Source organism: Pangasianodon hypophthalmus, chromosome 24 (assembly GCF_027358585.1).
Source record: "Pangasianodon hypophthalmus isolate fPanHyp1 chromosome 24, fPanHyp1.pri, whole genome shotgun sequence".
NCBI classification, from domain to species: Eukaryota; Metazoa; Chordata; class Actinopteri; order Siluriformes; family Pangasiidae; genus Pangasianodon; species Pangasianodon hypophthalmus.
This window is the reverse complement of record NC_069733.1, coordinates 599962-623582: the sequence shown is the minus strand read 5'-3', so window position 1 is coordinate 623582 and position 23621 is coordinate 599962. Positions and strand designations below refer to the sequence as shown.

At 44.2% G+C, this 23621-nt stretch overlaps 4 protein-coding genes across 7 annotated transcripts in view; 1 reads left to right on the top strand and 3 right to left on the bottom strand.

The window, feature by feature from the left end:
• Nucleotides 1-1627: 1627 nt before the first annotated feature.
• rchy1 (ring finger and CHY zinc finger domain containing 1) lies at nucleotides 1628-5137 on the bottom strand. Of its 3 annotated transcripts, XM_053229233.1 has the most exons (9): nucleotides 5031-5137; nucleotides 4478-4597; nucleotides 4272-4387; nucleotides 3973-4051; nucleotides 3772-3875; nucleotides 3421-3450; nucleotides 3134-3254; nucleotides 2520-2565; nucleotides 1628-2244 (listed from the first exon to the last, which is right to left on the bottom strand). In XM_053229233.1, exons 1-9 carry the CDS (start codon nucleotides 5082-5084, stop codon nucleotides 2234-2236), a joined length of 681 nt encoding a protein of 226 aa, XP_053085208.1. In that variant the 5' UTR covers nucleotides 5085-5137; the 3' UTR covers nucleotides 1628-2233. The 3 variants fall into 3 exon arrangements, with proteins under 3 accessions (XP_053085208.1, XP_034154773.2, XP_053085207.1); XM_034298882.2 differs by lacking the exon at nucleotides 2520-2565; XM_053229232.1 differs by lacking the exon at nucleotides 1628-2244 and having other exon boundaries at nucleotides 2253-2565.
• Nucleotides 5138-5492: 355 nt separating this feature from the next.
• atp5meb (ATP synthase membrane subunit eb) lies at nucleotides 5493-8889 on the top strand. The gene is made up of 4 exons (XM_053228923.1): nucleotides 5493-5634; nucleotides 5893-5947; nucleotides 7443-7541; nucleotides 8706-8889. The coding sequence occupies exons 1-4, from the start codon at nucleotides 5599-5601 to the stop codon at nucleotides 8729-8731; spliced, it is 216 nt and encodes a 71-aa protein (XP_053084898.1). The 5' UTR covers nucleotides 5493-5598; the 3' UTR covers nucleotides 8732-8889.
• A 402-nt stretch (nucleotides 8890-9291) lies between these two features.
• On the bottom strand, nucleotides 9292-17187 carry idua (alpha-L-iduronidase). The gene is made up of 14 exons (XM_053228922.1): nucleotides 16771-17187; nucleotides 15644-15784; nucleotides 15055-15137; nucleotides 14858-14965; nucleotides 14645-14740; nucleotides 14224-14537; nucleotides 13929-14108; nucleotides 12808-13024; nucleotides 12189-12500; nucleotides 11819-11940; nucleotides 10157-10282; nucleotides 9915-9991; nucleotides 9696-9796; nucleotides 9292-9529 (listed from the first exon to the last, which is right to left on the bottom strand). Exons 1-14 carry the CDS (start codon nucleotides 16914-16916, stop codon nucleotides 9429-9431), a joined length of 2124 nt encoding a protein of 707 aa, XP_053084897.1. The 5' UTR covers nucleotides 16917-17187; the 3' UTR covers nucleotides 9292-9428.
• Nucleotides 17188-17707: 520 nt separating this feature from the next.
• tnksb (tankyrase, TRF1-interacting ankyrin-related ADP-ribose polymerase b) overlaps nucleotides 17708-23621 on the bottom strand; it is a 17765-nt gene continuing 11851 nt past the window's right edge. For both annotated transcript variants that reach the window (XM_053228920.1, XM_053228921.1), the window contains 13 exons: nucleotides 22574-22739; nucleotides 22229-22448; nucleotides 21951-22060; nucleotides 21653-21841; nucleotides 21247-21433; nucleotides 20765-20847; nucleotides 20534-20654; nucleotides 20269-20366; nucleotides 20066-20140; nucleotides 19127-19232; nucleotides 18828-19014; nucleotides 18542-18698; nucleotides 17708-18322 (listed from right to left, as the gene is read on the bottom strand). In XM_053228920.1, coding sequence (XP_053084895.1) covers nucleotides 18236-18322; nucleotides 18542-18698; nucleotides 18828-19014; nucleotides 19127-19232; nucleotides 20066-20140; nucleotides 20269-20366; nucleotides 20534-20654; nucleotides 20765-20847; nucleotides 21247-21433; nucleotides 21653-21841; nucleotides 21951-22060; nucleotides 22229-22448; nucleotides 22574-22739 — 1786 coding nt within the window. In that variant the 3' untranslated portion in view covers nucleotides 17708-18235. The remainder of the gene's footprint in view (nucleotides 18323-18541; nucleotides 18699-18827; nucleotides 19015-19126; nucleotides 19233-20065; nucleotides 20141-20268; nucleotides 20367-20533; nucleotides 20655-20764; nucleotides 20848-21246; nucleotides 21434-21652; nucleotides 21842-21950; nucleotides 22061-22228; nucleotides 22449-22573; nucleotides 22740-23621) is intronic.

The following is a 23621-nucleotide window of genomic DNA, read 5'->3' as shown; positions in this document are numbered from 1 at the left end:
AAGCAACTTGGCTAGCTATTAACAGCACTGGTGGTAGCTTAATATATATTTACATAAACAACAGAAAGCTAGCTCTTAGCATGGCTTGTGCAATTTGCTCATAAACACATCATGGATACGAACTATAAAGACTATAAGCTATAATAAATATTTATATACATTTAACTATCTCACAAACTGAAACGAATTAAAGGGACATTAAACTGCTCATGAATGAATGAATGAAAACTAGGGAAAAGAAACCGACGGTCGCCATTTTGTCCCATAGACTTCAATAGAGATGGCTTGTTAGCATCCGGGCTAACACATACTAATATGAATATTAAAATGGTAAACAAATAAATAAATAAATACATAATGCTAGAAATATCTAGCGTGTTGAGGTTTTGTAAGTGTTTCGCTATGTCTCTAATGTTGATGTAACTCACCTTTAATGTTAGGAGAAACAAGAAACGTAGCATTATCTCCTTTATTTTCCTGACAGGACTGCGCTTCACCTAGCATGAGGACCTGACAACATGATGCCTCAGCAATCTAAAGTGTTTTAACTTTATATAGATACATGTACATTTCTTAATTTTTCAGATGCTTTTAATCCAAAACAACTTAGATGTGAGTCAAAATCCAATCCAAGCATTGAGCTAATCAGGTGGCTAATTTTCTAACTCAAGGTTCCACCTCACAATCTTTAATGACATTAACTAAAAATACCATTTACTTTATTTACATTGAATAATTTAACTTATAGAATGAGTGAAACAACGTAAACACCTGCTTCTTTTATCATTTAACACTTCTATGCTTCTATAATTTTCATCATCCTGCAGGAAAAAAACAATAGAAACCCTCAGAGCATCTGTAATGGGTTTACTGGTTATAATGGGAATTGTATTGGTGTTAATGGAAACTCTAATGGTCCCTGAGGGTCTCTACTGGTAATGTGTTGCCATGTTATGTCTAACGGATACCATCAAGGACCTAAGTCCTTAAAACTTCCTACTACATAATAGTTTTATTGGTTAACAGCTGATGGTTTGTAATGGTATTTGCAGTGGAGACCATTAGAAATTCTGTGATGGTTTCTATAGTTGTTGTTGTTGTTTTTTTTTTTTTTGTCAGCAGGGCAGATTTCTGGTAGAATCTTTTTAAAATTTTGTTTCAGATTAAATTTTATTATCAACATATGGTTAATATTATATTCTCTCTATATATCTTTATCACAAATTACATGAGAGGAAATTTCACAGGAAGACATGAAGCATCCAGTGATGGCCAGGTTCTCGTGGTTCTCCACCTGGTTCCTCTAGGAAAATGGATTGAAGAACCCTAAAAAAGGGGGATGGGTTATGTTCAAAATGACCTCCTTTAGATGTTCCTTACAGGAAACCCTGACAAAACATTATAAAATGGAACGTACAGGTCTAAATGTAAATGAAGTAAAGTCCATTACTGATCTGTACTGTTTATTCGTTGCGTCCCCGTGTCAAGTTGGTCAGTTTACTCACTGGAGATGAGTTTATTACAATAACTACACAGTTAGCTTAGGGCTTTTTTTTTTTGTTTTGTTGTTGTTTTTTATTAGCAGCACTGACTCCAAGGAACCAATATATCAATAGAAGGCTGGATCTCAACATTTCTCAGATTTAATTCCACACAATTTATACACAGCACATACTGTAATATTATTAGCCAGTGAAATTTGCGCCATCGTGACTGCAACATGACGCTGTTTTGCATTCTGAGGCAGAGGAAGTAACATCGCATCATCTACTACAGCGCGAGAACAATAGAGCTGGATGAGAAACCCAGGCTCAGAAATAAAATACAGAAAAGAAGTTTTGATGAGCCATTGTCCCAAAGCATCAATGCTTGCACATCTTTCACAAAAAAAAAATAAAAATAAGAAAAAATAAATACAGTCTGTGAAGAAATAACGATATAAAACAGAGCACTGACATCAAAATGTGTAGGTCTCAGTCTTAGGCTGAGCAGGATGATGTTTCAGTTTGGTTAATGATGGAGCTGTTTGAAAGACAGAGAGAGGAGGTAGAAAGAAGGGAACAGAAGATGAGAAGTTGGAGGAAAAGATGAGAGGAGTGGAACTGATGTATTTTAGGCTCGGTTTCTTGTTGATCAGAAGCGGATTCAATCCTGCGAGGTGTTATAGGAGCCACAGCTGCTGCACTTCATCCCCAAAATGTGGAAATCTACAGTACAGCGGTTCTGACAGTCGTTACACAGGATCTGCACACACACACACACACACACACACACACACACACACACACACACACCAGGAGGGAATGAAAACTGAAAGATCATTACAGTGAGCAGGTGATCTACTCTGATAGTCTGATGGAGTTTGTTTAAAGACTGGCCAGTTATTCCTTCTAAACTGTTATGTTTCAATGAAGACAATGTAAAATCCAAACACTGTTGTCTCAGAAGCGGATTTAGCGATTTGGGGGTCCGAGGCAAAATACAGGAATGGGGCCCTATTCAACACATCACACATTTACCTCGATATTCCATTACAGCTTGAGACAGGGCTGGGTTGCACTGACGCTGCAGAAATAACAGCGATATGAATCATTTCAGTGTTTTAACATCAATATTTAAATTTTCAGCATATGTTATTTAGCATTAATGACTAAAAATATATATATAATTGACATTTTTAGGGGGCCCAAAGCAGTTGCCTACTTTTGGCTAGTGCTAAGTCCGCCCCTGTGTTTCTATCACTCACTGCTATCAGACCCCTGAATGACAGAATTATTCTAATAATTACGCTAATGACGTGTTCCTCATGTGGATGGGTAAAAAGACCTTGTCTACTGGCTCAGAAGGCCGAGGTTTGTGAACTCAACTGGGAGTGAGTGTAGAGAACATCACAGTGAAGTGAAAGTAACTGCTACTAGAAAGTAACTGTGGCTTTCACATGCTGCGTCTTTTCCTCCTTTGATGAATCGACTTTTCCATCAGGAACATGTGGCAAAAATCTTTTTTTTAAAGCAGAATTTTCAGCTGTCCCTCGTATTGATGTAGCAAGAGGCCATAAATCGTTAGTGCACTGAGACGCTGATGAATCTGCAGTAACACCTCACTGTGCACCAACACTGCGATTAGCGAGTACCTTTACTTTCCGACTGTTGAACTCGGGTGGCATGGGCGACTGAGCGATCTCTACATCTCTCTCCTCCCAGTACTCCTCCATGTTTAACGCTGAGCGCATGCAGAGAGGACACCGATACTCACTGAAACACACACACACACACACACACACACACACTCAGGAATGACTACAAGAACTTAACCTTTAATTATAGACATCAGCTAATAATATTATGATATATTATTGCAGTATAGACCAGCTCTACGTTGTCTAACACACACACACACACACACACACTCAGGACTTACCCGTTTCTGCACATTAGCTCGAAGCATGTCCTACAAACAAACACAAGAAACACTCCAGTCATGCACACGGTGGTGTAGATGTGTATAAACACACAAGTTTCAGCACTAAACTCCAACATGTTCTTCTCCACAATAATCACTGTAAACAAGCGTTGTGTATATGTATGTGTGTGTGTGTGTGTGTGTGTGTGTGTGTGTGTGTGTGTGTGTGTGTGTGTGAGAGAGAGAGAGAGAGAGAGACACACACACACAATCATGTTGAACGTGAGAGTGTTATGTGTATCTATGAGAGGTCACCCAGTGAGTGTGTGTTTGAGAGGTAAGGTGCTGAATAAAGCGCGTGACTCTGACTTGTGCAGCAGGTGACCGCAGGGCATGACGTGAGCGCCGATCCTGGACGTGTGAATATCCTCCATGCACACAGGGCAGTCCTGCCTTGACACGTTCTCCAGACACTGACGTCACAAACAACAGTCACGTCATTAACAAATCAGTCTGCATTTATATTATCCAACTCGGCTACAGGCGATTAGCATCAAGAGGTTTTTCTACCTTGTGTTTGCCCAGAAGATCGTTGGCTAAACACAAATTACACTTCTCACAGTGGAAGAACTTCTCTCTCGGGCCGATCCTACAGCCAAGAGGAGACAAAAAAAAAAAAACTCTTATTATAAAGATGTTCGCATTTAGGTAGATTTAGAAGCTCATCAGATACGTGCTGTTTACACGCCTGCAGCAATATTCAGTCTGTTGCAGAAATCAGTGAAAAGTGCATTCGTGAGCTTCTGAAGGATTCCCAAAGCCGCTGAGAGGGAAACACGAGGACACGCCAGCGTTAGAGCTCCTCTCACCTGCAGATGCCACACGGCTGACAGTGGAACTGCTTCTTGTTTTTATCGTAGAGGTGACAGATATCGCAGTAATACTCGCTGAACGTCACTCCACACCGCCGACACGCCTGCTGAGCCTGGAAAACACAGACTGCTTCCTCACAACCACTACTGTTCTAAAACCTGCTTTATACACGCTGCGTGTGTGTGTGTGTGTTTAAACTCACCTGTTGGACAGCATCACACACGGCGCATTTCACCTCTCTGACCTGAAACCGGTCCAGTTTGTGGTTCTCCTCATCATCATGGCAGAGATGACACACGTAAAACTTCTCACAGCAGGGAGCCTGGGGGGGGGGAGGGAGGGAGGGAGAGAGAGAGAGAGAGAGAGAGAGAGAGAACACACACACACACACACACACACACACACACACTTAATGACAGGACTGTGTATTTCTGCATTAGTGTTACTCTGATTCATCATGCTGTATTCCTAATTCACGTTAACTATAACGACAAAAACTGTTTTATACCCAAACTGAAGAAAAACTCTCTTATTTTAAATATAAATTTCAGTTTTAATTTTATCCTTGATTATAATAATAAATAAAAATAAACAGCGCTAAAATGTAAACAAGCTCGCTAAGATTACAAGTTCTCTAATCTTATTTTCCACTGCAAAAGGCATATATCACACATTTACGGCTTTGACATTAAACAGATATATATGTTTAAATGCCTGTTAAATACACAGAGTAAAATGAAATAAATATAACGCACTTTTAACAAACATTTGCGGACATAGTGCTGACACCCTGCTGCTGTGGCCGCCATGTTGCCTTCAAAAGCGCCGAACTTTATTTAAACTACAGACACACTGACAACACTGTACAGTCTAAATCATACTCAATATCATAGTTACTTTAATACACTCATTTATCAAGTAGAAATTCTACACAGGCAAAGTATATTTCTGACAGATAAACGTGTATATTTTAAAACATTTAATATGTTGGAGAATATATTTGATTTAGAACTGTAATACTCATGCATCACATATATTTATCTTTCATAAGAACTGAATCAAAATTAAAAAGATATATTTTCATGTGATGTGCACATTTACCAGGATTTATTACAGAATTATTTTAGTTATAAGCTTTCACTTCCTCTCCGCTAGAGGGCAGCAGTGTGTACATCATCCCCCAACACCCCCAACATCCCCCCCCCCCCCCCCCCCTCCCCAAGCCAGCGGTGACGTTAAAGAGACGCGTCAGGATTTTCCCGTGATCCTTTGCTGCAGCTTGTCCCTGACCTCTGTCGGCTGTGCGCTAAAAGACGGACAGAAATGGTGCCTCCTGTGCAGGTTTCTCCTCTCATTAAGGTCGGTTATTAACGCTTATTCAGTGTAATAACACACTGAAGTGAGATTTATCAGACATTTTCATTTAAATGTGGTTTTATTTTGTGGTGTTATCGTGAAGCTAAGAGCTAAGCGGTGTTAGCTAGCTCAGGGTTAAAGCGCCAGGTGTTTATAGTTATTTATTAATTATTATTTACAGTTATATTTGTAGTTAATAATGCAGTTGTGTGGTTTTATTAGTGTTGTGATTATTAATGTTGTGTGTTTGTGTGTTTACAGACAGCCAGGTACTCGGCTCTGCTCGTGGGGCTCATCTACGGCAAAAAGCGCTATGGTGAGAGCGGACACACACACACACACACACACACACACACACACACACACACACACACACACACACACACACACACACACACACACACACGGACACACACACACACACACACACAATCACAGGTCACTAACACACACTCTCACACACACACACACACACACACACACATTCTCACACACACACTCTCACACACACACAATCACAGGTCACTAACTAACACACTCTCTCTCACACACACTCTCACACCTCACTCACAGGTCACTAACACACACACACACACTCTCACACACACACAATCACAGGTCACTAACTAACACACTCTCACACACACTCTCACACCTCACTCACAGGTCACTAACACACACACACACAATCACAGGTCACTAACACACACACACACAATCACAGGTCACTAACACACACAGACACACATACAGAAATATGTATAAAGAGAGATAATTGTGTAAATATAAGCTGAATAATGGAGATCTGTGTGTTTATGAGGCTTCAGAAAATCTCTTGTTCAGTTACACACACTTGTGTACAGGTTTGTGCTTCAGTTTGTTTTTTTCACCTTGACAGGACACACACACACACGTGGGCTTTAACCTCAGCACTGAGACACTAAACGCAGTCCTGTGAAGGTTAACTAGTTTAATACTGACGAGTCGTTTGTGATTGAGTCGGTTCTTTTATGTGAAGGTTTAAAGTCGACTCGCGTTAATGAGTCGTTTTCTTCTATTGTCAGCGTCTGAGCTGTTCATTAGTGTGAACTGATTCGTCTGGAGCGAGCGATTCGTCAGGGTCCGGCGGTGTTTAATGCTGTTTCCTGTAAACTTTATTTGACTATAAATGTCTTTGTGGTTATGTTCATGATATAAAGCACTGAAACATGAGACTTTCGTGGTTTAATCGATAAACCATCAAAATATCACAGACTGTGCGGTTTATGGCAGGGAGTCGTTTGGGAGTCGATTCTTATTGATGAACCGAGTCAAATGATCTGAATTCTCTACTCTATAAACATCAGTGATTCATTATCTCTGTCCTGGAGCACACACACACACACACACACACACACACACACTAAAGTTCTACAGCTTACAGATTATTTGATTCACTTTCCATCCATCATATTTACGCTTATATCCATGGATGGCCGTTATATAATTGTTGCCATGGTTACCTCGGAGATCACTGAGATCCCTCTGTTCCTATTGTATCCTAAACGTCACCCGTTTCTGTTTAAATCCATGTTGTCCAGGTTTATTATTACTGCTTAGCGTAAAGGTTAGCCTCTTCGAATATCATCCATGCTCGTTGTCATGGTTACCATCCAGCCTGCTTCCACAGAATGAGATCTGATTTAGAGTCGTGATTCTTCTATTAGGTCAGAAGCGACTTAATGTCAGAAAATGACACACACCTGCCAGCCAATTAGTATTTTCCGTTGCCATGGTGACGACGTATTTTTAAATGCATCCTGTCTGTGCAGATTACCTGAAGCCCATAGCGGCGGAGGAGAGGAGGATCGAGGAGGAGGAGAAGAAAGTGAGGGAGGAGCAGGAACGCATCGCTAAACAGCTGGCTGAGGGTAAACACACACACACACACACACACACACACACACACACACACACACACACTCTTTATTTAAGAGTTAAGTCCAGGATCAGACAGTAGGTCGTGCTCTGACTCGGTTCGGTTTAAAAGCAGGTGCAGTGAAGTGAGTTAACGTTTATAGCGCAGGTTCTCACACATTTTACACTCAGGAACTCTTTTACCTGTAAATAAATAAATAAATAAATCCTCAACCCGTCAGTGCTGATTGTTTAAATGCGCACAGAAATATTTTAGCTGTTAATTGGAGCTCGAGTTTGTTTTTCCACACAGAGAAGTAAACTCAGATGCCAGTCTGCGTTACTGATGTGTTGAGGAAGTGGGCTAACGGTGGGTGGTGACCTCATCACTGTAGCGTTAACCGTCGATCTGTACGACTCTGTAGAGCTTTTACAGCACGTGCAGCTCATCTGTCTTACAGATTAAATCATTTTAATCACAAAGGAGCCTCATGAGAGTTACAGTTCTGTCTCCTCTGAGATGCAGTCACTCAAGAATCTGAACTCGTCTTCAGGAATCGAACGCAATCTGAGCAGATATTTCTACTACCAGCTTTACTATTTCTATATTTAAAAATTCTGATTTCTAGCTTCTCTGAGGTCATGTGACCATTTTAATGACCTCTAAGTGTTTTATTTCATCATCGTTCTTCTGCTGGTCAGAAGTGTTTATATCCTGATATTGACCTTTACATGTTCGATGATTTCTGACGTCACAGGATTGGATTTAAGAAAACAAACAAACAAAAAAAATGCTCCAAAAAATATCCATAAAAAATAAGAGATTAAAAGTTCTCCCATGTGTCACTACTACACTCACTATCACTGTAATTTCCTAGCACTTTATCACACTGCTCACATGTTCTAATATCATGATACTGTATTAAAAACTGAAGTGAGAACTTTATTTCTTCTTAACCAGCATATTTTAAAACGTGTAGAACAATAGTAACTCTCTCAGACAAACCTGCAGATCGAGAGAAACTTCGTCTAATAGAGACACAGAGAGAGTGAAGATCACACACCTGATCACCACCACGCGTCTCCTGAAGTGTCTCTCTCTCTCTCTCTCTCTCTCTCTCTCCCTTTCTCTCTCTCTCTCTCTCTAACTGTGGTTTTTTTCATTCCCTCTCCGCCAGCAAACGAAGACACGATCCTGAAGTGAGCGCTCTGGAGTGTGTGCTGTGTTTATGGACCCGTTCTGGAGGTCTCGCTGTTCTTCTCTTCGTCCCTCACCTTCCTCACCTTCTTCTACATTAATACCTGCTGTTTTACAATGAATAAGATTTCTGTTTATTAGTAAAATTACATCACTATCCATGACCACGTGTCCACCTGAGTGTTTCTTTTCCTCACCTGAGCTGTACTAGCCGTCTCAGTGTCTCAGCGGCTCAGAACACACCTGAGTTTGTGTCTGATGTTCATTTTTACCATCTCACTGACACAGTAAACATCTTCAGACGTGCGGAAAATCAGCATTTTCCCCAGAAATAAAATTGTGTCTAACTGTGGGATCAATTCAGTACCACGTTTATCAGGAGTATTTATAAACAGATAAATAAATAAATAAATAAATAATTCCCTAATTATGAATTCAGTTGTACGTGTGGTTTATAAAAGCTGAAGTGAACATTTCTTAAAGCATCAGCTCCAGTGTAACTGAGGAAAAATCCATCACGGCAGCCATCTTGTGACTTACAGAAATACAAGGAATGTTCTGGAGAGTCTCAGTGAGTGAGCATTTAATAAGATTATGAAAGTCATTTACAGATAAAACATGTTTGTTAGATGGACAAAAGTCTGGATTTATAAATTCAGTGATGTGATTGAGACAGGTGTGTGTGTGTGTGTGTGTGTGGAGGTCAGCAGAACTCTGTGTATCTCTCAGTAGGGGAATATTGTCCCGCTCGTCCCCAGAAGTCCACGGCTCTCACTCTGTAAACTCCACACACATCCAGGCTCTCTGAGGGACAAACACCAGAAGAAAACGTCTCACACACACACACACACACACGGGTTACATCTACGTGTGGTTTCGTTTGATGTGGCTGTGTACATTGTGGGTTCTGATTTATAATCGTGATTAGTTCAGAACATCTGGACTGAAATGCAGATGTGGGAAAGCTGACCTGGTGAGAAGGTGTGAGAGGTGAACACTGTGTCTCTGACGTTGATCCTCTGAAACGTAACTCCGTCTTTGGAGAACTCCACCTCGTATGTCTTCACACACCTGGAACCGAAACGTGAGAAGGAGACGTGTGAGGAGAACATCTGCACACGTGCCACAGGACGCGAGTGTGAGACGTTTAACGCTATTAATGCAAACTCAGAACTCATGAAGATCAGACTTGGTGCCGACGTCGTGGTCCTTCCACACGACGAGGACTTGGCCTTTAGTGATGGAGACGAAACGCAAACCGTTCACCTGCACGACAGGAAACAACACACACACACACACACACACACACACACACACAATACATAATAACACAGGAAACACACAGCAGTGTTCAGAAAGTGGCAGCTTGTGTCCTGAGCAGTTCAGGGGTACGTGTGTATGTGTGTGTGTGTGTGTATGTGTGTATCTCACCTGTCCAGGTGTGTGTGTGGGCCGAGCACACAGGTGGATGAGCAGTATGGAGGGAACAGGAAGCTTCACTCTCAGTGACAGAACTCCCTGAGCAGGAACCGGGATGGGGCCGTCTGTCTGAGCGTCCTGAACACACACACACACACACACACACACACACACATCATTACTTACATACAAACAATTATACATCTGCTCTGTGTGTGTTACCTCATGGCTCCTGAGCTGTGTGTGTGTGTATGTGGGTTTATGAGTGTGTGTGTGTGTGTTACCTCATGGCTCCTGAGCTGTGTGTGTGTGTGTGTGTGTGTTACCTCATGGCTCCTGAGCTGTGTGTGTGTGTATGTGGGTTTATGAGTGTGTGTGTGTGTGTTTCCTCATGGCTCCTGAGCTGTGTGTGTGTGTGTGTGTTACCTCATGGCTCCTGAGCTGTGTGTGTGTGTGTGTGTGTGTTACCTCATGGCTCCTGAGCTGTGTGTGTGTGTGTGTGTGTTTCCTCATGGCTCCTGAGCTGTGTGTGTGTGTGTGTGTGTTTCCTCATGGCTCCTGAGCTGTGTGTGTGTGTATGTGGGTTTATGAGTGTGTGTGTGTGTGTTTCCTCATGGCTCCTGAGCTGTGTGTGTGTGTGTGTGTTACCTCATGGCTCCTGAGCTGTGTGTGTGTGTGTGTGTGTGTGTTTCCTCATGGCTCCTGAGCTGTGTGTGTGTGTGTGTGTGTTACCTCATGGCTCCTGAGCTGTGTGTGTGTGTGTGTGTGTGTGTTACCTCATGGCTCCTGAGCTGTGTGTGTGTGTGTGTGTGTGTTACCTCATGGCTCCTGAGCTGTGTGTGTGTGTGTGTGTGTGTTACCTCATGGCTCCTGAGCTGTGTGTGTGTGTGTGTGTGTTTCCTCATGGCTCCTGAGCTGTGTGTGTGTGTATGTGGGTTTATGAGTGTGTGTGTGTGTGTTTCCTCATGGCTCCTGAGCTGTGTGTGTGTGTGTGTGTTACCTCATGGCTCCTGAGCTGTGTGTGTGTGTGTGTGTGTTTCCTCATGGCTCCTGAGCTGTGTGTGTGTGTGTGTGTGTTACCTCATGGCTCCTGAGCTGTGTGTGTGTGTGTGTGTGTGTGTTACCTCATGGCTCCTGAGCTGTGTGTGTGTGTGTGTGTGTTACCTCATGGCTCCTGAGCTGTGTGTGTGTGTGTGTGTGTGTGTTACCTCATGGCTCCTGAGCTGTGTGTGTGTGTGTGTGTGTGTGTTACCTCATGGCTCCTGAGCTGTGTGTGTGTGTGTGTGTGTTTCCTCATGGCTCCTGAGCTGTGTATGTGTGTGTATGTGGGTTTATGAGTGTGTGTGTGTTTCCTCATGGCTCCTGAGCTGTGTATGTGTGTGTATGTGGGTTTATGAGTGTGTGTGTGTGTGTTTCCTCATGGCTCCTGAGCTGTGTGTGTGTGTGTGTTACCTCATGGCTCCTGAGCTGTGTGTGTGTGTGTGTGTGTGTTACCTCATGGCTCCTGAGCTGTGTGTGTGTGTGTGTGTGTGTGTGTGTTACCTCATGGCTCCTGAGCTGTGTGTGTGTGTGTGTTACCTCATGGCTCCTGAGCTGTGTGTGTGTGTGTGTGTGTGTGTGTGTTACCTCATGGCTCCTGAGCTGTGTGTGTGTGTGTGTGTGTGTGTGTGTTACCTCATGGCTCCTGAGCTGTGTGAGTTGTTGCAGTGAGGGATAATCCGGGCCGCCCATCTGCCTCCACACTTCATACGGGTTACTGACAACGTTGTCCATGTAGCGCATCACATACATCACATCTGCAGCACAGTTTCAACAACTACCTCAACAACATTACAGCAACATTACAACAACATTACAGCAACATTACAACAACATTACAACAACATTACAGCAACATCACCTCTACATTACCTCAGCATCAGTGAGCCAGTGTTGGAGGTATATAGTTGAACATAAAACAGTGTGTGTACCGGTGTGTGTGTGTGTGTGTGTGTGTGTACTGGTGTGTGTGTGTGTGTGTGTGTGTGTGTGTGTGTGTGTATACCGGTGTGTGTGGGAGCTCCGGTGATGTTCAGTGTGACGGTGTCCGAGTCGTTGGAGGTGACGTTGTCTCTGCAGTTGTACAGGAGCACGACGCTCTGCCAGCTGTCAGCAGTGTGAGTGTTGGTGTGAGTGTTGGTGTGTGTGTTGGTGTGAGTGTGTGTGTTGGTGTGTGTGTTGGTGTGAGTGTGTGTGTTGGTGTGTGTGTTGGTGTGTGTGTGTGCGAGTCGGGGTGTGTGGACGCTCGCCAGCACTCCCACTGAACTCTCTTCCTGAGGGTCTCGTGTCACCATGGTAACCTCCACCTGCTGCTCACCTGCACAAAATAAAGAAACCTTTACAACAGTGTAGTGAGAGTGTGTATCTGTTTCCATGGTAACATGGAAGAGTGTGTGTGTGAACAAAATACCATTGCTGATAATGGCTGCCAAATCAGTGACATCATGCTAAGTCTTTTATTGCTAGCTAGGTGAGTATCTGAGCTCGCTGCGTTATCGTTATTATTCTCTAAACGCTAACGAAGCGTTTGTTCAGTGCTAGCTGCAGGTTTGAGTCACTACATGAGCTAAAATGATTGACGTGAGTTAGCGTTATTAGCGTAACCGTGCGTAGCCGTGCGGCACCTAGCAGAGCGAGCAGGCCCATGGCGGTGAGGACGGGTTTGCGTATGAGCTGGACGTGAGGCGTGTGTGTGTTGTTGATCTGGAAGCGGGCGGTTAGCGTGCGCTGGGTGAACTGGTGCGGATGGTAACTCAGGAACGCGTTGTCGTTGCTCAGCAGCGTGAAGTTGATGGTGTTGTTCACGTCAGAGATGAGCAGGTCCTGGTGCTGAGAGATCACCTACACACACACACACACACGACATGAAAAGTGTGTACGCTTAAATGACTAAGTAGAATTTTGTAAGATTTTAGCAGGAAATTGAACCTGTGCACTGATTCACACTCGCATTCACAGGGTCAAAGTCAGTAGAACACTGTTGCTAAGCAACTGGGAAATATGGACACTGAGCATAAGCTAGCTAACAGCTGAAGCTAACTATTTAGCTAACTGGAACAAGTGGAATCATGACTGAATGATCAGAAACGTCAACATTTCCCTCAGATGTAAACGTAAAACGACTAAAATCACACTGTAATCACACTTAGCAATGATGACTCGAACTGAGATTATTACACACTTAAGTGATAAATCCAAACGATCGTCTCGAAGGATTCCTCAGAACAGTCGTGTGTGTATTTTCATCTGATCCTGTCATGTACGAGCTCTCAGTAAACGTGTACAGAGACATGAGGCTAATCTTATCTGAGAACAAAGCTAGCAAGAAGCTGACCATGTAACACATAAAATCACAACAAAATTCAACAAAAGTGGTGTGTGTAAACTGTATCATGAGCTGTAGGATGTACATTTATGCTACTATTGTTTCAGAAATAAAACAAAAACGCCAGACAGGCCACGCCCACAGGAAACAAACTACGAGCATCACGAGTGGGTTATGCTACAGTATAACTGCTCCTGCCAATCATTTCATACTTATTTAATTAAAATAAGGAAAGAAAAGCTCCACACTGAAGCCTCAGGATGCTGAGAGATCAGGTAAAGAGAGTCAGGGCTCAGGATCATCTCTCTCTCTCTGAACTCCTGGAGCAGTATAACCCACATCCTGAACACTGGGAGAGCAGGACGCTTCTCCGGAATCTTCTCCTGAACACGTAAACGTATCTGAAGGCAGCGTGTGTACCTTGATCACCATGGCAGCGTAGGTGACATCAGCGCGCCAGACGAGTGGTTTGTTCCAGCCGACCAGTGGATCGGCCTCGTCGTTATAAACAGGAAGTGAACGGAACAGAGGGAACCTCCGCTGGATCTCCTGCACCGTGTCGATCAACTGCTGAAGGATCGGGAACGTACCACCTCCACCCTGTAACACACACACACACACGTGTGCACACACACACACACACACATACATTATCTCCACCAAATGCTTCAGGACTGGTAAAGTAACACCTTCACTCTATAACACACACACACACCTTCTTGTGCAGGGCGATGTAGTGGAGGCTGTGTGTGTTGGGGTGTGTGTGAGGATGGTGTGTGTTGGGGTGTGTGTTGGGGTGTGTGTGAGGATGGTGTGTGTTGGGGTGTGTGTGAGGATGGTGTGTGTTGGGCTGTGTGTTGGGGTGTGTGTGAGGATGGTGTGTGTGTGTGTCGTGGCAGTGCTGCAGTAAAGCCCAGCAGTATGGAGAGTGTGGAGGAGAGTGACACGAGTCCCCCGGACCACCGAACCTCAGATACACACTCGCATTGCGCAGACCAGCCAAACACGCGTCATAGTAGTTCAGGAACCCTGAGACAACACACACACACACACACACACACACACACACACACATTACTGAAATGATACACACCCATTTCCATTTACTTTCACCTCTTTTATGTTCAGTGCGTTACCCTGGATCGTCATCGTGACGTTATCGAAGTCGTGATTGTTCGGCTCGTTCCACGTCTCAAAGTTCCACTGGGAGACGACGTCCAAGCCGTACTTCTCTACACACACACACACACACACACACACACACACACACACACACACTTCTGCATGACACACCACATGACAGCACACAGAGGTCAGAGGTCACTCCGTGTCCTTCCTGCGTATCTCACCTATGTATCTCTGAGCTATGAGGTAAATCAGTCGCTTCCACTCAGACACCTGGGTTTTGTCCTCAAAGTCACTGAAGGTGTTGTTGACGCTGCCCATCAGCTCGAAGCCTGCAGGAAACATACACACACACACACACACACAGTAAGGACAGGGTTCAGCGGTAAATGAAAGCTGTGAGGAGGATCAGAGGCCTCACCCGGCTGCAGGCCGTTCTGCCACAGCAGCTCCATCAGCTCATCCAGGTACGTGAAGTTGTAGTGATATTCTCCATTTATAATCCTGAATAACACACACACACACACACACACACACACACACACAAGCTGTGTGTTAATACCAGGCTCAGGATTATTTTAGTCGGCTTCAGTCACTTCCACACATGACGTCAACTTCAACAATGAAATAAAACTACATTCTCACAGTCGCTATTATTCTGATGTTCCGTCAGTGAGGTCTGCTGGTACAGCGCCAATATTTCTGCACAAATATTTTATTAAATCTCGGCCCGAGTGTAAGTAGAACTTCATTTCCACACAATCACCACTGACCACACATTAAACACCACTATGTATTCTACATGAACGTTATTAAACACTTACACTCCCTTTGTACTGCTCAGTTCCCTGATTTATTTGCATCATCACCGTCCTGTTCGCACATTTAGAGACATTTCACAGCGTCTTCTCCCTTCTACGCTGTAACGCTGTGATACGAGTCAGTGATGTAGGACAGCAGTGTTACTGCACTGTGTTTGCCGTAGAGGTTTCAGTAAAGGACACACTCACCGCGCAGAAACGAGCTCCAGCAGCCAGTGGATCCTCACCTGCTGCAGGCCTGCGTGTGGCACAGAGCCGATAAGCGCCAGGTTCAGCTGCTGATCTTTACTCAGGTCATACAGGTGAGCGCTGCTGTGTGGCTGTGGAGGGCTACACACACACACACACACACACACACACACACACACACACACACACTTTATAAACAGATATAAACAGTGTGTGTGTTGCTGTTACAGTAAAACACTGAGTGACGGGGTGATGTGATGAAGCGGAGTCACTGTTCCCACAGCAGACTGCCAACAATTCCACTTTTTATTAATGAGAGACAAGTCATACTTTTTATCCACTTATAGTTACATTTAATGTCAGTGAAACAAGTTAAAAACTCAAAATGGCGGCATGGCAGTAGGATGCAGCGGCCGCTCCGGATCCAAACATAAAGCAGTATTTATAAATATATTGTATTTTTTTATCTGCTGAATACTCTGTCATAGTGTGTTATGTTCACATTCACAGAATTTTATTATTATATTGTTATATCTTTTTGCCCTACTGTTGTATCTGACACTTTATCCACACTAGAACTGTAGTTTTAGTAGTTATTGTACTGTCTTGTGCTGTTTGCACACGTTTTACACACGTGCACTTTATGTAGTTACGTGTAGTTCTGTGTTGTTTATGTAGCACCCTGGTCCTGGAGGAACGTTGTTTCATTTCATTGTGTACTAACCAGCTGTATACGATTGAAATGACAATAAAGCCACTCGTTCCTGTTGTCACTTACATTATAGCAGCTATAAACAGTCGTTCCTTCACCAGCCTCTCTTTATTGTTAATTAAAAAAAAAAATTTAAAAACGCAGATTGTCATGTTAGCAAAAAAAAAAAAAAAAGGCAAAGAAGCGTAAACTCCTCTGTCCTGAAGAGTTACAGCTTTACCTCTGACTGTTACTAAGCTCTGACACTGGAGACTCCTTCCATAAGTATTACATAATGTCTCCTTACCCTGGAGAAACCTTCACTATATCAGCAATTACACAAGTTTTTAATCTGTTTATTATTAGATTACATTTATTATCTGTGTAGAATAATGATTATAGAGTGTGTGTGTGTGTGTGTGTGTGTGTGTCTCACCAGAAGCCTGTGCTCCTCCAGAAGTGTGTCAGGTTTCTGACAGGTTTCTCAGCTCTCACTAACACCTCCAGCTGAGAGCCACAGACTGAACACACTGTGGTTAAGAGCAGTGCAGTAAAAAGCCACACACAGGGAGCAGCACACATGTCTGTTAGCACACGGTGTGTTACTGCAGCCTCAGGTGTGTGTGTGTGTGTGTGTGTGTGTGTCTCTCTCTCTCTCTCTCTCTCTCTCTGCAGCTACACCTACATACTCCATAAACACAGCAAACACGCGTCTACAGCAGCTAACGCAGCCTTTTATCCGCTTATAACTAGCTCTGAAATGTTGTTTTAATATGATACATCACTTATAGAACTTCCACAGCTTCCTTCTCTGTTCCGGCGCTCGTTTCAAAACAACATGACGTCATTTAAAAGCGCCGAGAGAGACTTTCACAAACCACGCCCACTTCTGAAACATGGTACGTATAAAGAGACAGAGATAAAATCTTTTATTTTTTTATGAATGTTATGGGTGGATAATGGAATAATGTACAATATATCACAGGAAAAACATTTATTACAACACAAATTATATTTTTGTTATTTTAATTTTGCAGTAATGTTTTTTTTTCAGGATTAATTTATTGCATTTTTTCTTATCCTCAGACTTAATATTATAATGTTTTTTTTTAGGTCTAGTATAGTAGAAAGAGAAGCAGTTATTTCTAATAAATTAGAGAAATTACATTTCACAGTCCACTGTTACAAATATTCCTGGTCCAATTAACTTAAATACATTTTAAAACTATAATTTACAATCCTGAATTTGGCACATTATAGATGGTAAGTATCCTAAAATACACAAAGGCTTTGTCTGATTGACCAGTGGATCGTTCCGTACAGTTAATTTCCTTTTGCTGAAATTCTAAGCAGGGAATAAATGAGACTCGGCCTGATGTTACAATGAGGTTTATTTAAAAGAAATTAACAGTCAAACGGAAACAAAACATGACTTTGTTTAAAATACAACTCAAATACAACAGCTCAGTTCATTACAATGTCTTTTACATGGTTCTATTTCTGCCTGTACAGAGAGTTCACTTCACAATCCTGATTCTCTCAATAACTTAAATAACTCCGTCTCTACAAAGTGCAAATTCACAATTCATACATGGCAACGGCACGAAAACGACATCCGCCGAGGGAACGGTTCACATTTCACCTGTGCAATAATCACACCAATGTCTTACTGAGAGAGAGAGAGAGAGAGAGAGAGCGAGAAACAGTGTGTGTGTGAGAGAGAGAGAGAGAGAGAGAGAGAGAGAACAGTGTGTGAGAAAGAGAGAGAGAGAGAACAGTGTGTGTGTGTGAGAGAGAGAGAGAGAACAGTGTGTGTGAGAGAGAGAGAGAGAGAGAGAGAGAACAGTGTGTGAGAGAGAGAGAGAGAGAGGGAGAGAGAGAGAGAGAGAGAGTCAGAGAGACTATGATTTCTGTTGTGCTCCCGTGCTGCTCTGCGTGTTGCTCTCTGGTTTTGCAATCTGGTAGGTGATGAGATACTCTGGATACGCCTGAAACACACACACACACACACACACACACACACACACACACACACACACACACACATTGTATACCACACAAACATCAGTGTGTCTGTGGTAAGCCACAAGCTCTACTCAGAGGAGAAAACTGCAGTACATAAGAACACCAAGAATGAGAAGTATATACATGCATATACTGTGTGTGTGTGTGTGTGTGTGTGTGTGTGTGTGTGTGTGTGTGTGTACCTGCTCTCCCCTGTAGATGACGTACTCGGCGTAGGCCAGGCCGTTCACACTGGGCCTCCCGATCACTGAGTGATGAGCAGGAGGAGCGTGAGCCATCTTCATCGCACTGAACTGCAGGAACGACTTCCCCAGCGTCACCCTGCAGAACAGCATCTGCCTGTAACACACACACGCACACACGCACACACGCACACACACACACACACACACGCACAGTCAGTAAGAGTAACTACTATCCACAGTAAAGTAAACACCCGTCTCTCTGTGGGGGCGTGGCCTTGCTCACCTGTGGCACACGTAGCAGGAGCGGTCTTTGTGGGCGGGGCATCCCGTTCCCCCTCCGATGCCGTAAACGTACTGGTTACTTTTGGAGGAGTTTTCCGCAAAGTAGATTCCGGCTCCGAACATTCCGCCGATGTAGGCGTGGCGCTCGTCAAAGCCTTTATGGATGATGGCGTTAATGAACGGAGAACCTGAACACCGGCACAACAAACACAGCCAGAGTCACAGTCAGGCCTGATAATAAACAGTGTGTGTGTGTGTGTGTGTGTGTGTGTGTGTGTGTGTGTGTGTGTGTGTGTATACCGTGGAACAGCATGCGCTCGTTCTGGTGGTTATGGTTCTCATCAGAGATCTCCTTCTGACGGTGTGTGTAACGCTCACGCAGCTTCTTATTCACCACCTTCTGGATCTGCGCACACACACACACAGACACACACAGACACACACACACACAGACACACACAGACACACACAGACACACACACAGACACACACACAGACACACACACAGACACACACACAGACACAGACACACACAGACACAGACACACACAGACACAGACACACACAGACACACACAGACACAGACACACACACAGACACACACAGACACACACAGTCAGTTTCTCTACACTACAGGTTCAGGTTCGCAGAGTCTATAAGACTTATAAAAGCACGAGACCTTCGGGGAAGAACTGACCGCTTCCACACCGCAATCCAAACACTTTCCACGATGACGCCATCACACTGATTCCTTTATTTAATTTATTCTTTAACTGATCAGTTAAGACTTTCTGGTGATTTAGCAGCTACTGCCCCCTACTGACAGCCCACTTTCCCTACATCTCTACTCTTTATGTCAGAGAACTAAAAATAAGTCACATGACCCAACACCGAAATGTGAATTTTTCACCTTCATATGCAAAAAAATATTCAAACAGGGAAATTAGTTTCTGGCCTAATCTGAATCCTACTTATTACCTCTATACTAGTGATTAACTAACACTAGCAACTAGTCCTGCCTCATTCCCTAATGCTCAACTAACACTAACGACTTATTTATAAACATCAGCAACTAACACACATGCTAGCAACTAACAGCTAATTTCAAACACTGGTGATTAGCATTAAGGCTACACTGGGGTTTAATTGTGAACAGTAGAGTTTAATATATGGGTGTGTGTGTGTGTGTGTGTGTGTGTGTGTGTGTGTGTGTGTGTGTTGGTGATGATGATGAAGCACCTTGATGATGTTGTATCTGTTAAAAACTCCTCCAGCATTTCCTCCGTCTCTGTGCTCACGGATCGTGCTCTGCATCTGTTAAACACACACACACACACACACACACACACACACACACACAGAGAGAGAGAGAGAGAGAGAGAGAGCATGAGTGTGTGTTAGGAGGAACAGATGTGTGTGTTTACAGGACAGTGAGTGTGTACCTCCTCCTCCACAGACTGGAACTCCTTGTCGTCAGGAGGCAGGTCGATGAGCACGGTGCCCTGAGCTGTGCAGTGGAAGGCCAGGTACGGGTTCGCACCTGAAACACACACACACACACACACACACACAGATATTAGCCTATACACTGAATGCATGTACAGTGTGGGAGCCTTATCGTAAATGACTCGTTTCTGCCTATATCTTTAACAATAAAGTGTGTCCACGTGCGTGTGTGTGTGTGTGTGCGCGCGTGTGTGTACTCACCCTGCTGACCCCCCAGCAGCCTCTCGATGCCTTTGATGAGTTTGTGTCTGTGTCCGTAAGCGTTTATTCCGATCTCTTTCAGCTCCTCGTGTCCCATATCAGCCAGTACATCCAGAGTGATCTACACACACACACACACACACGACTCGGTGATGAACTGAAGATGTATACACTCCGTATACACCAGATTACACCCTGCTGTAGAGACACTGAAGCTGTGCCGTGTCTCACCTGTTCACGCTCAAAAATATCTCGGAGGTGTTCGAGGCCCAGACTCTTCAGGAACTGCGTGATGTTCATGTCCAACACGGCTACTGCACAGACACACAAATACACATCAATGCACATCATTTATTTCTCCCCGTGCTTAGCTTTTTATTTATGTTTCCGCCTTCTTCGTTCTTTTCCTCTCTTTATTTTGTCACCAAAACACGTTTGATTTGTAGCTGGGCACATACGCATCACTGTTCCCTCTTTTCTCTCCTGTTTTATTTTAATAGTACGGCAACATTAAAAGGACAAATACTAAACTACACTTCACCAGTAGGGGCACTGAACTGATGTTAAAGAGGAAGAACAAACGACTGAGGATAAAAACGTGATCTTTATAATAAAGTGACACGTACACTGTAAATATGCCTTTGTGCAGTGAATTATTGGCGGAGTGTTGATTTTTCACACACACACACACACACACACTCTCTCTCTCTCACCCTCTCCCTCCTTGCGCTCGCCCCCCGTGGCCCCGTCGGCCCCCCCGCAGGCCCCGTCACTCAGGTTGTCGATGCTGGAGGCGGGGGAGATCAGACTGGCACTCAGCACCGTGGCCTGAGGTTTCAGACAGCTGGGCAGAGAGTCAGGAGGCATGGCATCCATCAGCAGCGCACGGATATCATCCGCCTGGTGGAGGGAGGGAGAGAGAGGGAGGGAGGGGAGAGAGAGAGAGAGGGAGAGAGGGAGGGAGAGAGAGAGAGAGAGAGAGGTGACTTAGATGCATATGAGATTATTTTATTAGATTTAGTAGACGTTTATACACAATGAGTATGTAGTGTTTGCACACAGCAGCTAGTACACCAGTGTATACAGTCGTGTAGAGCGCTAGCTGCTACGTTAGCGTACCGTGGCTAAGTCTAGCGCAGTCTGGCCCTCCTGGTTCTTCATGGTAGGATCGGCGCCGTGAGCCAGCAGCAGCGCGCACAGCTGCGTCCTTCCTTTCTGAGCGGCTTCGTGCAGCGGCGTGAACGCCCACTTATCCGTCGCGTTCACACACGTGTTGAACTTGATCAGCAGAGCCGCTATATCCACATGCTACACAGAGAGAGAGAGAGAGAGAGAGAGAGAGAGAGAGAGGGATGAGTGTTTCGAGCAGGAGGAAGGTGATTTAGCTGGTGTTCAGAGCTGCAGTGGCGTTTCTCACCCCGTACGAGGCGGCATTGTGCAGCGGGATCAGACCTCCTTTATCCTGCGCGTTAACATCCGCACCGTGCTCTAACAGGTACTCCGCCACCTCCAGGTTATTGTAGCCGGCTAACACACACACACACACACACACACACACACACGCACACGCACAGAGAAAGCGCATAAATTAACAACAGGGCAAATTCTCTACATGCTTTAAACCTTGCTCTATAACAAATGTTGCGTACACACAATAAAGATGACGTGTGTGTGTGTGTGTGTGTGTGTGTGTACCTGCGAGGTGTAAGGGTGTAGAGTTCCTCCCCTGTGTGTCTCTGCAGTTGATGTTATCGCTGGTGCACAGTTTCTGGACGCGGGCGAGGCAGCCCTTCTTGGCTGCGTCCAGCAGGGCGGCGTCTCCACGCAGGAGGTCCTGGATGTCCGTGTCCCCGTCCTTCACCATGTCCAGAGCCACGTTACCGTCCCGGTTCTTCTTTGATGGGTCAGCACCATGCTACAACACACACACACGAATGCATGAAAAGTCAAACAGACTTGAAGAGACACGTCTTAAATAACTCACATTAATATTATTATGTATGAGTGTGTGTGTGTGTGTGTGTGTGTGTGTTAATTTACCTTGAGCAGCAGTTTACAGATCTCGTATTTGCCCTTGGCTGCAGCTTCGTGCAGTGGAGTGAACTTCCACAGGTCAGCTACGTTCACTGACGCGCCATGACGCACTAACAGCTCGGCTACTTCATAATGACCGTACGAGCAGGCGTTATGGAGAGGAACCAGACCCCTGAGAGAGAGAGAGAGAGAGAGAGAGAGAGAGAGAGAGAGAGAGAGAGAGTAAAAGCTGCATTATTACACTGCAGTGTTCATCATGCCGAGCTTTATGAATACACCGTGTTGTGTATATACACTGTTCATAGCTTAGGGTCTTTCGCACCGCTTTAGTTCCAGAACTAAATTTACAGTACTAAAGTACAGGGCGATTCTGCGTGAACTATTTCGCAGTACCGTTTAAAGGGCTGCATTCGCACCGACAGCGGGCACTAGGAAGTGACGTAAGCCGGTCGACAGCGACGTCATTTGCGCGCGGAGTTCAACAACGGAAACAGAGAAGAACAACGTAAACAACCGGAGGATGGAGGACGCTGTGATCGGAGCTGTGTGTTTGTCGTGTCTCGCGTCCATCTATCGCTGTTCTCCATACTCGCGAAATAAGTCGACACTACAGTATGTTTACATGCGTTTTAAATCATGGCGGGTGACGGCGTTTTCATACCAATGACCAATCAACGTCTACTTACGTCACGCATAGTACCAGTTGTTAGAGGTTAGACCCTGCTCCGGAGTAGGAGCTCATCTGGTTCTCGAAAAAGGCAGTCAGTACTAAAACCCCAGTTCTTGAAGGTGCGAAAACGCCAAAAAGTGGGTAGTTCCACAATTAGTTCAGGTACTATGAAAAGGTTCCCGCAGTGCGAAAGGCCCTAATGATTAAGATGTTTTAGTAAAGGACCAGGATTCAGTCTTTATGATTATTAGTGTTTTTGATGACGTGATTAATGCAGTGACGGTTATGATGTGATACGGATGATCATGATGACTGATCGTGGTGAGGATTGTGATGGTAATAATTGTACAAAATAATAATAATGATGATGATGGTGATGACTGT

Excerpts from the sequence above, each read along its gene's own strand:
- idua (XM_053228922.1), bottom strand. The coding sequence starts at position 16,916 with ATGTGTGCTGCTCCCTGTGTGTGGCTTTTTACTGCACTGCTCTTAACC. Across the intron at positions 14,966-15,054 it reads GCAGAACGGCCTGCAGCCGG|GCTTCGAGCTGATGGGCAGC; the intron begins GTGAGGCCTCTG and ends TGTTTCCTGCAG. Across the intron at positions 11,941-12,188 it reads CGGAGCTCCCACACACACCG|ATGTGATGTATGTGATGCGC; the intron begins GTATACACACAC and ends ACTGTGCTGCAG.
- atp5meb (XM_053228923.1), top strand. The coding sequence starts at position 5,599 with ATGGTGCCTCCTGTGCAGGTTTCTCCTCTCATTAAG. Across the intron at positions 5,635-5,892 it reads AGGTTTCTCCTCTCATTAAG|ACAGCCAGGTACTCGGCTCT; the intron begins GTCGGTTATTAA and ends GTGTGTTTACAG. Across the intron at positions 7,542-8,705 it reads CGCTAAACAGCTGGCTGAGG|CAAACGAAGACACGATCCTG; the intron begins GTAAACACACAC and ends CCTCTCCGCCAG.
- rchy1 (XM_034298882.2), bottom strand. The coding sequence starts at position 5,084 with ATGGCGGCCACAGCAGCAGGGTGTCAGCACTATGTCCGCAAATGTTTG. Across the intron at positions 4,598-5,030 it reads TCCGCAAATGTTTGTTAAAA|GCTCCCTGCTGTGAGAAGTT; the intron begins GTGCGTTATATT and ends CCCCCCCCCCAG. Across the intron at positions 4,388-4,477 it reads TGTGTGATGCTGTCCAACAG|GCTCAGCAGGCGTGTCGGCG; the intron begins GTGAGTTTAAAC and ends TGTGTTTTCCAG.